At 47.3% G+C, this 14,066-nt stretch overlaps 1 protein-coding gene across 2 annotated transcripts in view; it reads right to left on the bottom strand.

The window, feature by feature from the left end:
- Positions 1-14,066, bottom strand: part of THSD4 (thrombospondin type 1 domain containing 4) — a 538,324-nt gene that overhangs the window by 32,587 nt on the left and 491,671 nt on the right. For both annotated transcript variants that reach the window (XR_008992663.1, XM_036907842.2), the window contains exons 10-13: positions 11,624-11,720; positions 7,019-7,288; positions 1,347-1,476; positions 236-440 (exon numbers count right to left, since the gene is read on the bottom strand). Coding sequence is in view for 1 of the 2 variants with exons in the window: in XM_036907842.2 (XP_036763737.2) it covers positions 236-440; positions 1,347-1,476; positions 7,019-7,288; positions 11,624-11,720 (702 nt within the window). In the remaining variant the exon portion in view is untranslated. The remainder of the gene's footprint in view (positions 1-235; positions 441-1,346; positions 1,477-7,018; positions 7,289-11,623; positions 11,721-14,066) is intronic.

Here is a 14,066-nt window from a genome sequence, read left to right as displayed (position 1 = left end):
GCGTGATTGCAAGGAGTTGTCTCCACCAGGGCACACATGAGAGATGAGACCTGTACGCTTACAGCCCCCATGGGCTCACCCTTGAAGTCCTCTTTGGGTGGCTTTAACTCTAGCCTTAACTCTACGAGCTATTGGTACAGCCTGTGCTTTGCAAAAAAGTCCTCCTAGGACCCTGCAGATGGGGGCCTAGTCAGGTCTCAGGGTGTGGAAAACGGGAGGGGGGTGGCCGGCGTACCGAGGTCCAGTCTGTCCGGATCTGCCACTCGCTGCAGATCTTGAGCTGGCAGGTGCTGGTGGTCTCGGGCTTCTCTAGGTGCTGGCAGCGGTAGGGCTGCACCGTCAGGCTGCGGTTGGCGTACACCTGGCGGCACAGAACCTGGCGATGCTGCATGCCCAGGCCGCAGGTTTTGCTGCACTCAGACCACTCCCCGATGTCCCAGCTGGCTTGGCAGTGAGAGAGGGAGAGGAACAGACTGTCTTAGTCAACAGGAGACAGCACAGACCCAAGCCAGCGGACACAGCCACCAGAGCGGCCCTGGGCGCCCTCACCCAAGCACGGGGCTTGGCCGTCCGCCTGAGGGCCATCGCGCTCTGTAAGGGAATGTGACTTTGTTCGACACACCATTTACCCGTGACCAGGGCCCAGATTCTATAAAATCAAAGAAAACTGAGAAGATACAAATGGCTTTTATGTAGTGTAGAACATTAACCCACTTTGGAGCTAACTTAGGAACATGTGCCAACATTCTTTATCTTTCCTGAACTGTCAGTTTCACATTTCCTCCTCTGTCATCCTTTGTCATTAAGTAAGACCTCAGCACACACTCAGTAGGTATTTGGATGAGAATTAAGGTTTTGTTACTTTGAGAATTGTTTTGGCCCCTTTTAGGATGCCTTGCCCCATTCTTCTGGAAGTGTCCTATTTATCATTCAATAACCAGCCCAAGACCTCTCCTGAGACACCTTTCCTGACTTCTTCAGGCAGATGGGTTGGTGACTTTCTTCTCTCTCTTACACAGCTTACCTACAGCGCTGACCATACCAGATGGTGATTCATTGCTTTCTTCTTTGTTTTCCTTACCAGGTAAACCCTAATTGCTCCAATTTATCAAAGGGTGGGCTTCCTGGGGGTGTGTTGACTGCTAACAGCTATGAGCTCCTGGATTAATCTGAAAGACAGATGCATTTGCTAAACAGACTGCAGTTTCTGCGTAGACCAAGTCTCTTGTCTCTAAATCTGATGTGGACTGATTTGAAAGTTGGATTATATTTGTTAGTAAGGTCCGATACACAAGCAACCAGAAGTGACCCGATAATAGGTGACCCGAGCAGAGCAGCTGTCTTACAAGGCTGGGCAAGGGAAGATGTTGCACGGCTCCTCCTCCGGGGTCGGCTTCATGCTGGAGTCACAGTAGCTCTCAGGAACCTCTTCGTGAGTGTTTCTGTGCACACAGCGAAAAATAGGGTACTGTGATCCTGCAAGGACAAGAAGAATGTCTGAAGGATACTGCGACACACCTGAATGTTCAGCTACAGGTGTGGATGTGCAGAGACCCAGGCACTGATGAAGAGAGGCCACGGAGGCAGAACAAACAAATCACACACACACTCCTCTTTCATTCCTGCGTTTACACACCTCACACACAGGGCTTTGCTGGGCGCTGTGAGCTGCAGAGAGGGGTAGGAATAGTTACTGCCCTCAAAGAGCTTATAATCTATTTGTGGGCATGGTTTGAAAGTGCTCAGAGGAATAAAAACAATTTTCATAATAGTAAGGTATCATGAGGCAGGAAAGTGATTGCAAAATGAGCACAAATAATAATTTCTTGAAGGTTTTCTGGAGACATCAAAGAGAAAGGGCTACAGAGGGCTCAAGTTGCATCCTAGAGAAAGGGTTGGGTTTGGGGAGCTGTGCTTGCATGTGTCATGGAGGGAAGGGACTGTCCAGGTTGCTGAACTGCAACAAGTGCCTGACAAACTGGCCTGCATGTGGCAGGTGTGTTTAAGAGCCACTTATGTTGAAGCAGGGGAGTAAAATTCCAGAAAGGCTAGAAGAGCAGCTGTCTCCTCCTTTGTAAAGCATTTTACACGTGTCCCCTAATGAAGTACTGATCCAATGGTATTTTAGCTATTTGAGCATATGCCTGCTCCTCACGAGACAGTGACGTTCTCAGGGACAGGACTAGTTCTTGTCCATCTCTGTAACCCCAGTACCTAGCAGAGAAGTAGGTGCTCAGTAAAAGTTTGTTGAATGAATATTTATCAGAGGTCTAATATTCGTTATTACTTTGCTTAAAAAAGGTCATATTAACTGCCTCAGGTTTTTGTTGTTTTGTTTTGAATATGCAGCCTAGTTTCATTGGCTTAATAAGGGTAAATATATTTCGGAGGAATAGATTTATCCAGCGCTGCCTTCTCTCTGCTGTCCCCTGGTGGCAGCACTGAGGTATTACCAATGAACGTTTATGAAGTGAAAAATGAGACCAGCCGAACCCGAACCAAATGTCTGAAGAATGAGGTGCCTCCTCACAAACAACTGCCAGCTCCCCTCCGCCCGCACCCAGTCTAGGCCACTTCACAGTTCCTGCTGGGCAGAGCACTACCATTTATTCTACAGCTCTGTTGCTAATGAGCCAGGCATTTAGAGTTTTTGAACTTGCCACTTGCTACAGTTTTAATTGTAACTGAAGGGATAACGTGTAGTGTCTAAGTATCTCCATATTTCATCAACCATGAAAAGTGTTTCAATGCTTCTTTAAGCATCTTGTGTGACACGCTGAGCCAGAGGGTAACTCCTGTAAGAAACGTGACAGTTTGTAAGACAGTTTTGAATTTGAAATGAAATGAAACTACTCCAGCAGTAAAAATTTACAATGTAACTATAACTTGAGTCCATTATTTAAAATAATGTTCCAATTAAGCATAATTATTAGCTGAATAAAAAGCAGTGCTGGCTATAAAATTAATCAGAAGCAAAAACTTTGTGGAATTAAATTTTGTCCAGGAACATATCTGCTTCCATTAAGAAGAGGTTTTTAATTAAATTCAACAAATATTAAGCACACTGTATTGAGTTATAAAGATGAATAAGATTCAGTTCATGGCTTGCAGGGTACCCATTCGGGATGCAGCAATTAAGGGATTAAGTAAAAATCTTATTATTTAGCCAATTTTTTCCCCTTCAGACCATGTGGGTTTAACTTTTTTACTTATAAGTTTGTGGACTGGCAAGCACAGTATGTACCCCAACCACATGGCACTCAGAGGAGGGGGAAATGTAATATCTTTAGCTAAAAGGACACAGGTTACCATAGGAATACTCTGTGCTTTGGAAAGACAGGTCTGGCTTAGGGCTGTTTGCATATGGCCACTGCCTACTTTCCTCTACCCTCTTATGTCACTTGTCAATGGTCCAGCTCCAGTGTTTAGCCCAGGAAATAAATTCAGAGGCTTTCTCTCTCTGATGGTGAGAAAACACCTATAGATTATAGACCTATGATTCTTGACTCCAGTGACCACAATTGTTCCTTTCTTTGGGTCAGTTCTGATTTCTGTTGAGTGGGAGTACCAATTACTCCTCTAATTGCTAGTAAACAGAAATGAGGTGGTGAAGTTGGGTGCTGTCTGGGTTTTGAGCAGTAAGAAAGTCCTACTTTTTAAAAAAGGATTACTTTAGTCGGGTTGTATGAGGTAGAAGTCTGTTACATTGGAGGTGGGAATTGTACTACAGGAAATCAGTGGACTTTAAATGAGGTAAGTCAGTGAATTCAGGGGAAGGGAGGCATTCTGGAGAGAGGGACATATTAAATACAAGTAAGAAAAAATTAAATAACCTTAGTCTTGGAGCTCCAGGAATTAACTGAACCAAGGGTTTGACCAGACGGCCAGAGGGCTGGGCAATGACTGGGTGGAGTATGGCCCACTCTTAGATGCCAGTGCCAGGGCGTCCCTCTGTGATGATGATAGTGTGACACCGAGAGCGTTTATGAAAGGAGAAATTTTAATGAGAGAGGCACAGAAACGTGTGGTCCGTTTAGCTCCACCAGGAAGGACTGGAGAAGCATTTGGGAGAAAGTTTGAGTGGGGACAAATGATGAGGTCACAAGGGAAGGGGCATGGGCTGTGCATTAAAGAGCTGGACAGCACCGGCAGGCTCAGAATTTCTTGGTCACTGCACACTTGTCCCTACTCTTGACAACTGTGAGCTACACACTTCGTGTATCCACATTGCCTCATCTTCCCTGTACATCTGAGGCCAATGCTGTCTAGGAGCAAACCTTAGAGACAGCAAAGCAGGGGCATCCATAGGGTGCTGCCTTTTGTCACATGCAAGCAAAAAGGAAGGGGTATGAAAGGAGGGGGAGCGGGTAAACAGTATCCTTTGTCTTTATTTCAGTATTGCTTTGGCTTGAGAACCACTGCTGTTCATCAGGGCAAAGAAGAGGATAGCATATCCTCTCGGGCATCTGCTAAGTGTGTGTGTGTGTGTGTGTGTGTGTGTGTGTGTACATGCACATGTGGGTACATCCATGCTGAGTATTTAAGATGAATACTGTGGATGCTAAATCCTAAAGTTCACAATCTAGTAAGAAAGTCTGTATGTATGTGTGTGTGTGTGTGTGTGTGTGTGTGTGTGTGCGCACATATCCACAATGTAAAGGAGAAAGGCTACATTAAGAACACTAAACAAAATAATGTGGAAACTTAGAGAAAAAGATTCTTCAGTTTTGAATACATAAATCCGCATTCTTTATGCCACTGGTAGAACATGGGTAAAGACAACAGCAGCCTAGCATATCCAGGATGTAACAAAGATGTAAAAACTACTCTTACACCTTTTCTGATAGCTGATATGTGCCCCACTTGAAATGTGGTGATGATATATTCATTCACTCAAGAAATTCTTGAGGCATGCCTGCTGTGTGCTTGGTCTGATACCAGGTCCATAGGTCAGAAAGTAGGCAGTCATGAGGACAGCCAGCCCAGGCGGAGCGGGACTAAAACGTGCCCTGAATGCTGCGAGGCCCCGCGGAATAAGGGTCTACCCGGGCCTTGCAGAATCAGGACAGGCTTCACAGAGGAAGTGCGATCTGAACTAGATCATGTAGTACAAGCAGTTTGCCAGCTAGATACCAGAGAACAGTCAGGGGGGCAGATTTTTAATCTCAGTGTGGATCACACAGACTGGATGGGGTGGGCAATAAAATCTGCACAGAAACACCTCGGTAAACCAGCAGCACTCTACCTGTTAAGTCGTTATGGAACTGGGCAGGAAAGGCAAGAGCCTCCAAGAAGAACCAAGGGCCTCAATTCCCTTCCCCAAAGCTGCCAGTCAATGCTCTTATGGAAAAGGTAAAAGCTTAAGAGGTGGTTGTGAAAGATTTTTCCATGTGCTAATTATGTCAGGGTTTCCAAATTTTGTGCCCTCTGATACACGTTTCTTGAAGAAAACAAAAAAATCTTCCAACCCACGCCCTGGGTGTATCACAGTTTCCCAGCAGCACAGACACTGAAGCGGATACAGCCGTCTATTTTCTATGACCACTTCCATGCAAAGAACAGCTGATCAGGGCCACAGACAGGATTTTATTACAAACAGGAGACTATGGCCCTTATAGGAAAGAAATTCTAACAACACAGCTCATAGATGTATCCTTGCACTGAAGATCTAAGCCAGCTTGAAGCTGAGAAGCAGCATCAATTTCCAACCCAGGTACAGAGCATCAAATAAGGGCGTTTGGATACCACATTCCACATTTATCTTAACTTCGGAGTCTTCAAGCAAACAGGGCCTACCTCACAGGTGCTTTACGCATAGCCACGCTTTGTTCTGAGCCCATCAAAACCCTGCTTTAGTTAAGTTTCACCTCAACTCTACTCTTCTCCCCAGTCCTGTAACTCTTATCTTTCTTTTGTTTGGAAAGACACCCCATGTTTCCTCTGGTCTCCCTTGTTGCAAAGTATCAACCAACCTGATTTTGCTGGGTGGGCTGTGCACAGGTTTGTCCCTGGTGGGCTAAGCCGATCTGGTTAGGACAATGGGACGAATTAAGATTTTACTGGGAGAACAGGAAGGGAGCCGAGAGTGGTGTGAGTGGAAATGTTAGCTAACTTAACACCCCAAGTCCCCACAGTGTGTATTTTTCCTGAAATCTTAGATTTGAGAATAAGTTTCGACTGGACTTTGTGTAAGTGTTCCACAACCTTAACTCGTACATCAAACTTTAGATCTTGAACTCTGTGAGTGTCTTCTGGGGTTATTATGAACATATTGTGAGGAAAGGGTGAGCTCAGCAGCCTTGGGTTGCTCAAATCCTGCGCATCCCAGAGAAAGGCCTGTCTTCAGAGTGTGTCTTTGATCAGGGCTGGAGGTCCTGAGGTGACCGTGGAGCGCTTGGAATAGTCTGCCGACGGGAGAGCTTTTCTATGTCTCCAGCCACTCCGTGTCCGTTTGGCAAGCTAGCTCACACCAACAGGGTGATTTATGTGAACGCTGCTTTGGCGCGCCCGAGGCCTTGGGCCATGATGGTCAGTTTGAGCTCTGGGACGCTGAAGGATGAGCAGCGGATGTCAGTAACATGGAAGCTGCATGCCTACAGGATTGACCTCCGATAACCCCCTGGACACCCAAGCTCGAGTGCGCGTCTCTGGCTGGCAGTGCTTGGCTCCTGTTACCCTATGCCGTTACTGGGGGAATTAAGCGCGCCCAGTGTGGCTTTACTGGGAGGGGCGCCTGGAAGCCGGTGCTCGGTTCCCTGCGGGCTTTGCCGCTGGGCCCTTTCCCTTTGCTGCTTCTAGTCTGCGTCTTCACTGTACTAAACCGTGAGGCTTTCCTGGGTCTTGTAAGCCCTCTTGGGTCCCTGAGCTTCAGGGTGGTCTCGGAGTCCCCCAACGTGGCATCACGCTAATGAGCCGTCCAGGCTCAAGGAGGGGAGGGCTGGCCGTGCGCCCGGGGCCCTCTGACCCACTTGTCCCCTGGGGACCTGCGGGGGCCCTGCTGGCCCGCCCGGGGGCTCACCCTTCCCACAGGTGGTGGAGCACTCCGTCGTTCCTAGCTGCTTCCAGTTGTGATCCCGGCTTCGCCGCGCGGGCTGCGGTGGCATCATATTGTCTGGCCGACGGGAAGGAAATCTCTCTGGATGCCTGACTGGGAAGGTCTGTGCTGATTCCGGGGTGAATATTTCAGGGGCCCCGCCGTGCAGGTCTTCCTTCTGCTCCTCCTCCTCTTTCTCTTCTCCCTCGTCCTGGCTTCTCCCTTCTGTTACCAGCTGCCCGTTGAAGGGCTCGCCTAGGAGAGGTAAGTGCACACACACAGGAAGAAAGGTTGGTGTGGGCACTGAGTCATGAGAGGAAACTGCTTCAGCATTAGAAATGATGCCATATGAGATCATTTCTAACTCACAGCACATATATTTAAGAGATACAGATACTAATTTCCTTAACATTCAAAACATTATTAAAAATGGATAAGAAGAAGTTGAACATCCCAGTAGGAAAAGTAGGCAAGGGTCAGGGAGAAGCAATCACATAAAAAAGAAATACAGTCAAAAGTTGTATGAAGATATGACTTGTAATTAAAGAACTATATGTGAAAATAAGAACCAATCTCCATTCATCTAATGATAAAGATTAGCAACTTTAGAAACCCTTAAATCCCTAAACTCTTCATTGAAGGTGTGAAAACACATTCTCATGTACCGTGGGTGAGCCTGCAAATAGAAAGTTTGGAAGGGCAACTGGGAATGTCTATACACATTTTAAATGCACAGGTCTTTTGACCTCGTGATTCGGTTTCTAGGACACGGGTCCTGCAGATATTCCCATCCTGTTCCGTAAGGCTGTATTACAGGTATGCACAAAGTGTTATTTGAAACAGCTGAAGAATGGGATGGACTTAAATGTCCATCAGTGGTACCTGTTAAAATAAATCATGCTACAACCATAAATGGAATACTGTTATTTTTTAAAAGAATGAAGCAAACATATGTTGTGACACGGACATATGGCTAGTCTGTTGTTTGGTAAAAGAAAAAAAGCACAGCAGGATTGAGTTTATGCAGACATACATGTATACAGATGTGGCAGGACACTTTTTGAGAGATGGATTTGTGCTTTGTCCTTATCTCTGCTCCTCTTCTCCTGGGCCAAGTGGTCAAGACCTCAGATTTCCTTGCCTGGATTTTTGCAAGAGAGAGAGTGAGAGAGAGAGAGAGAGAGAGAGAGAGAGAGAGAGAGAGAGAGCTGCTGGAAATGAACAACTCTTCCTTCCCACAGTGAAAGCCTGAGCTCTCAGCTAGGACCACAAGGCCCAGAGGGGCCAGCTAGGGGAAGGAGGAGAAAGGAGAGGGGGAAGGGCAGATCCCTTTTTGAGAGACAGAGAGGGGTTTCCAAGGTGAAGAGAGGCAGGAGTCTGAGGTCTTGGGTTTCCCAAGCACCCACAGACCCTTACCTGCACCAGACAGGCATCTTGACTCAGACTTGGGGTGTGCGTGGGGAGTCCCCGTATTAACTGAGATTGAATTTTTCTACTAGTTTCAAAGAAGTTTGAAGTTGAAGTTAAATTTGACTTATGGAAAAGAACAAGCAGGTGATGTCCTCGTACAGCCAGATTGGACACTAAGATTCAAATTCGGGCTGGACAAAATCCCACTTCTTAAGAGAAGTATCTCTAGGAAGTAGGGAGGGGATGAGGTAAGAGGATAGTGCTTTTTTTTTTTAAGATTTTTTGGGGGCAGTTTTAGTTTCCAGCAAAATTAAGTGGAAAGCACAGAGTTCCCTGTCTCGTCCTGCATCAGAGTGGGACATCTGTAACAGCAGACGAACCTACACTGACACAGCATAATCTCCCACGGTCCGTAGTTCACAGCGCTCGGGGTGGGGTACGCTCTCTGGGTTTGGACAAATACATAGTGACGTGCATCAATTATCACAGCATCATACAGAGGACTTTCACTGCCCTAAAAATCCTGTGCTCCACCTATTCATCCCTCCCTCCCTTCCTCCAACAGTTGGCAACCACTGATCCGTCTACTGTCTCCACAGTTTTGCCTTGTCCAGAACGTCATATTGTTGGAGCCATCAGCATGGAGGTTTTTCAGACTGTCTTCTTCCACTTAGGAATACATATCTAAGTTTCCTCCATGTCTTTTCATGGCTTGATAGTGCATTTCTTTTTGCACTGAATAATATTCCATTGTCCGGATGTACCACAATTTATTCATCCAAATTCATCTACTGAAAGACACGACATCTTAGTTGCTTCCAAGTGTTGGCAACTATGGAGCAGCTGCATTTTACTTCATGTATTTCTATTTTGGTTGAAAATTGCTCAAGAATATATTAGTTTAATTCAAAATAAGGAGGCAGATTCTAGAGTGACTGTAGAATCCAGTTAAAACTTAGGGCTTTTTAATAATGTAGATAACTGTCCAATCGCTATGCTGTTTACTTGAGACCAATATAACATTGTGTATCAGTTACACTTCAATTAAAAAAAAAACTTAGGGCCTCCACCCCCCTGCTTCCACCAGCACTTTCTGATTTAGTTGGCTACTTGACAATACTTCCCAGTTTAAAATGCTACCTGCAAATTAAACCAGTAGAATTATGCCCAGGCATATTGGTATAAGTAAGCCTGTCCAAGATATTGTCAGATGAAAACATTTTTTATCTTTTGAGTACCTTGTATACACTGGGTGCTGTGCTAGGATGAACACCTAATTTATTCAATCTCGGATGCTGCCCCCTACCCTCCTGCCCCCGACAGCAAAAAAAAAAAAAAAACTTTGCATGCAGGTTTTTTTTCCTCTCTATTTGGTAGACTGGGAGTGTGTTCAGAGAAGTTACTGACTTGCCTGAGGGTGCAGAGCAAGAAGGTGGCAGAGTTGGATTCAAGCTCTGGCCTCCTGACTCCACTCATGGGGAGGATGAAGCCTAGCCCAGAGTGCACCTCCTTACCATATTTTTACAACAGATGCCCCCAGGCCTGCGCTGTCCCAGGGCTGATCCCAGAACCTCACGCTACCCATTAGCTGAGACTTATTAGGCATGGCATCAATCATCATCATCCTATGTGATTTCAGATACGACTATTTTCCCCCATATTATCAGCTGCAGACTTTGGTAATCTCAATATTTTACCACCTTAACTTGGTTTCTCAGACTGTATTTCTCCTGGAAATGGCTTAAAAATTCTGTTAAGGTGAGTGTGCTGACTTGGGAGTTTGAACAATACATGTGCCCCATGTGCTGGGCACACACCAGGCTGTTGTCTCCAGGCAGCCAAGTGACTCCTTCCTGACCTGCAGCCATCAGATAACCCAGTCATCCAACGTGGCCCAGAGGAGGATGGGCGGGCCAGCTCCCCCTCGCATCTGTCCCCTCACTTCCTAGGGCAGGTGTTAGAGCAGGGAACCTGCAGGAGTATAAAAGCACCAGGGCTAGTCACACAGGCTGGCCTGAGGTCACTCTGGGATGTGAGCAAGGAACTCCATCTCTGTGCACCTGCACTGCTTTACTCTTAAAATGAAGCTAAAATAGCAGTACCTCCCTCTGAGCACCGTTGTGAGACTTTGACAAGGTAATCTATGTGAAGGGCTGAGCAGTAGCTGGCATATCACAAGGACTCGGTGTGTGTGAGCAATGAGTATTGCTCATATTTCTGCAGACATTTGTGTTTGAAAGACGGAAGAGACAGGCTCCATTTCGGTGGTGGCCCATCATCTCTGCTAAAGAAATCCCTGCAGAGCCAGAGTACCGTGCCCTATTAGCAGCAGCCCGGTCAAAGCTGCCTGCTCTGCCAGGGCCAAGGTGGGTCGCTGGCTGTGAACTCCGTGCTCTGTTCTCTTGGGTCAGAGTAGTAGTAACAGAAGCCAAAGAGGAAAGGCACATAGCAGACAGCGCTCCAGCCCTCTGAAGGTGTCTGTGTGCTGATCCCGGGAACCTCTGAAGATGTTAGCTATACAGCAAAGGGGTCTTTGCCAATGGATTAGGTTAGAGACTTTGAGACGGAGTGAGTGTCCCAGATGATCCAGGCAGGCTCAGTGTGGTCCTCAGGTCCTCATGAGAAAGACGCAGGATGAGGGTCAGAGAGAGAGGTGTGACAACAGAGGCAGTGGGTCAGAGTCAGAGAGAGACTGAAGGTGCTGCGCAGCCGGCTTTGGGGGTGGGGGAGGAGGCCAGGACGCAGGGACAGAGCGAGGCAGGGGCCTCCAAAGGGAGCATGGCCCACCGACACCTTAATTTGGCCCAGCAAAATCCATTTGCACGTCTGACCTCCAGAACTGTAAGATAGTAAATTTGTGCTGTTTAAAACGACAAAGTGTGAGGTTATTTGTTAGGGAAATAGAAAACTAGTTAATGTTATTAGGAAACTAATTAACACAAGACGTTTCAAAATGTTGAACTGGAAAGACCCAGGATATTCATTTCAGTTTTGCATCAAGTGAATGCAACACTCTTCCCAGCAAAGGCTCTGACAGGTGGAGAGACGTCCCTGACAGGAAGGAAGTAGGCGTCCATGGGTTTTCTCCTGGGGACTGAGAGGCGGGCAGATGCGCAGGAAGAGGGGAGGAGGCCGTGAAAGGAGTGACCCGAGGGCTTGGCAGCAAAGCGAGGCCCTTACCTGGTCTCCTGTGAGGGGGCACCTGCGGGCTGATGGTGTTGGCCCCCATGATGACGTACTCGTAGTGGACCCCTGGGTTAGGCTGCTGGTGTATCATCTGCCAAAACAAAGGGCAGTGTCACTGCGCTGGCACAAGCGCAGGCCCTTTCCTGCCACTTTAGGTTCAGCGGCACACGTGACACTATCTAGAAGTGAGTAGGCTGACTGACAGCCGGTAATATTTGCAGACCTGCGGCAGATCAAATGAAAACTATTACAGGCAGCTTCTTGATTTGCTTTTGAAAAATGAAGAATGTAGAAGAAAACTAGGCTGAAAGTCAAGATTTTATAAATTGCAAATAGGAAGAGGGGAGCAGTGGTGGTGAAACCTTTCTGTGGGCTGTCGGCTCTCCTATACTGTGGTTTAGATTTTGCTCAATGCTTTCAAAATGTCCAGAACAGATCCGTCTACGCTGCGGAGAACCCATCTGAACACTAGGGGGCGAGATAGAGTCATGCAAAGAGGGGCCGGACTCCGGACACCCAGCCCGGAACCCTGCAGGTCCCTTCCGAGCCCGCGACCTGGGCGGGAGGCTGACTCAGGACAGGTCCGCCCAGCCGGCCCCGTGCTCACTCTCTGGGCCTCGTCTCCTCTCTTCCATGGAAAGCTCCAGAAGCACAAAGAGATGCGGTCAGGAGACGGGTCTAAGGGAAGCAAGTCTCCCTGGGTCCCCTTCTCTCAGGGACCAGCCGCGAAGGCAGAAAAGCAAGTAGGAGGCTGCCCAGGGCTGCTGAAGTCAACAACTGCACACTGTCTGGGCTGGAAACTGAATAGATCAGCCTGACTCAGCGGAGTAAATCCCTCCCTACTGGCTTCAAGCACAAAGTCCTTTGTGCCCGTGGCTTTGCTGGTGGGGAGCAGGGTGGTGGGCTAAATGGGGTGGCGGACCGGGAATCCGCAGTGTCAGTACGAGCCAGGCCAGGACACACTGACCTGCTTTGATATTCCTGCTCCTACTGCTTTGTGAAGGGGCTCCCTGCTGCCTGGCTGTGGCCTAAGCAAGTCTCTTCACCTCACGGTTTCTGGTTTCTTCCTCTGAGGCGGAGAAGAGGGATGTTCGAACCACAGCTGATGTCTCAGGTCTTTTCAGCTACGAGCGCCTCTGAATCGCTCCTGCGCGGGTTCTGTTTGGTTCACGAATGTCTGTTCTGTCCATTCACATCATCATCCCTCACTCTCTCCCTGCATGTGTGGTGGGTCCTCCCTTCTGCACATCATCCAGTGGGGGCACACACAAGAACCACGGGGCTCCTGGCCCAGGAGTCACAATGAGGGGAACAGACCCTCAGGAGATGCAGGGACCTCATTGTGCCACTGGCAACCCCTAGTCCCCTCATTTCTCTTTTCACTCAATCTGATAGTTGGCCTGAGGCCGGAAGCCCTCCCTCCCTCTCTCGCGCCTTTTCCTTTTCTGCGTGAGCAGGCTGCCAGGGCAAACCTTGTCCCATTTATGAAGTTACTGTTGGCCTCCACATGCTAGACCACCCACAGTGGGCCTCTAACAACCTGGGCTTTTACCCCTGATGCCATTTGAAACATACCTGGAGTCCAACAATCAACTGGACAATCTTAAAAAATATTCACAATTAATCAAAAGGCTTCCTTTATAGTTTCTTGCCCATGAGCCACTAGGCCCAAGAGGAATGAACATGAAACTGTATAGTTAGAAAAGTAATATTTATGAAAGTCTAATACAGCAAATGCCATGTACACTAGCCTGGCCTTGGAGAAGGTAAGAGAATATATGTCAATGGGTGAGCCCATCTTTTATCAAAATCTGACTTTAAGCTTTTATTTCTTGTTCCCTTTATCCCCTGATCTTGTTGAGAAGACTGGATTCTGAAAGACTAGTGGTTTCTTTTAAAAATAAAGACAATTTAAAACTCTTGGTACTTAATAATTTAGCTTCTTATAAAAGAAATCCAAGTGTTGTCTTCTGCAAAGAAGGAGCTTCTAGTAAACCTCTGTACTGTTACTCCAAGCTTTACTGTGTCACCTGGAGTTCTTGTTTCTTCATTTGCTTTAATAGAATTTGAAGAGGGTTGGGAACTGTGACAGGCCTTGTCTTGCTTTAGGCATTTGCTTTCTTTTGCCATAAAAAGAAAACATGCCAAATTAGCATGAGCAGGAAAGTGCCTGGAGGAGACCCAGTACTCATGAAATGAAGGATATGTTTTGCCCCTGATTTGATTCAACAAGTAAAATTGGTTTTAATGGGTCAATAAACTCTGAGGGTAATAAGCATCTGGTAGAGTTTAAGGCTTCCACGAGCGAGGTCCACTCAGAGGTGAGCGGCAAAGATGCCCGCCGAGCCTCTACGGGCTCCTCAACGGGCTCGGCTGGAACGGTTTTGCTGGGCGTGGGCAAGGACATGGTGTTTCTTTGTTCTAGGTGTGGTGCTTA

The sequence above is a fragment of the Manis pentadactyla genome, chromosome 11 (genome assembly GCF_030020395.1).
Source record: "Manis pentadactyla isolate mManPen7 chromosome 11, mManPen7.hap1, whole genome shotgun sequence".
Classification (NCBI taxonomy): Eukaryota; Metazoa; Chordata; class Mammalia; order Pholidota; family Manidae; genus Manis; species Manis pentadactyla.
Note: the sequence above shows the minus strand (reverse complement) of the source record. Positions and strands in the feature narration are given on the sequence as shown.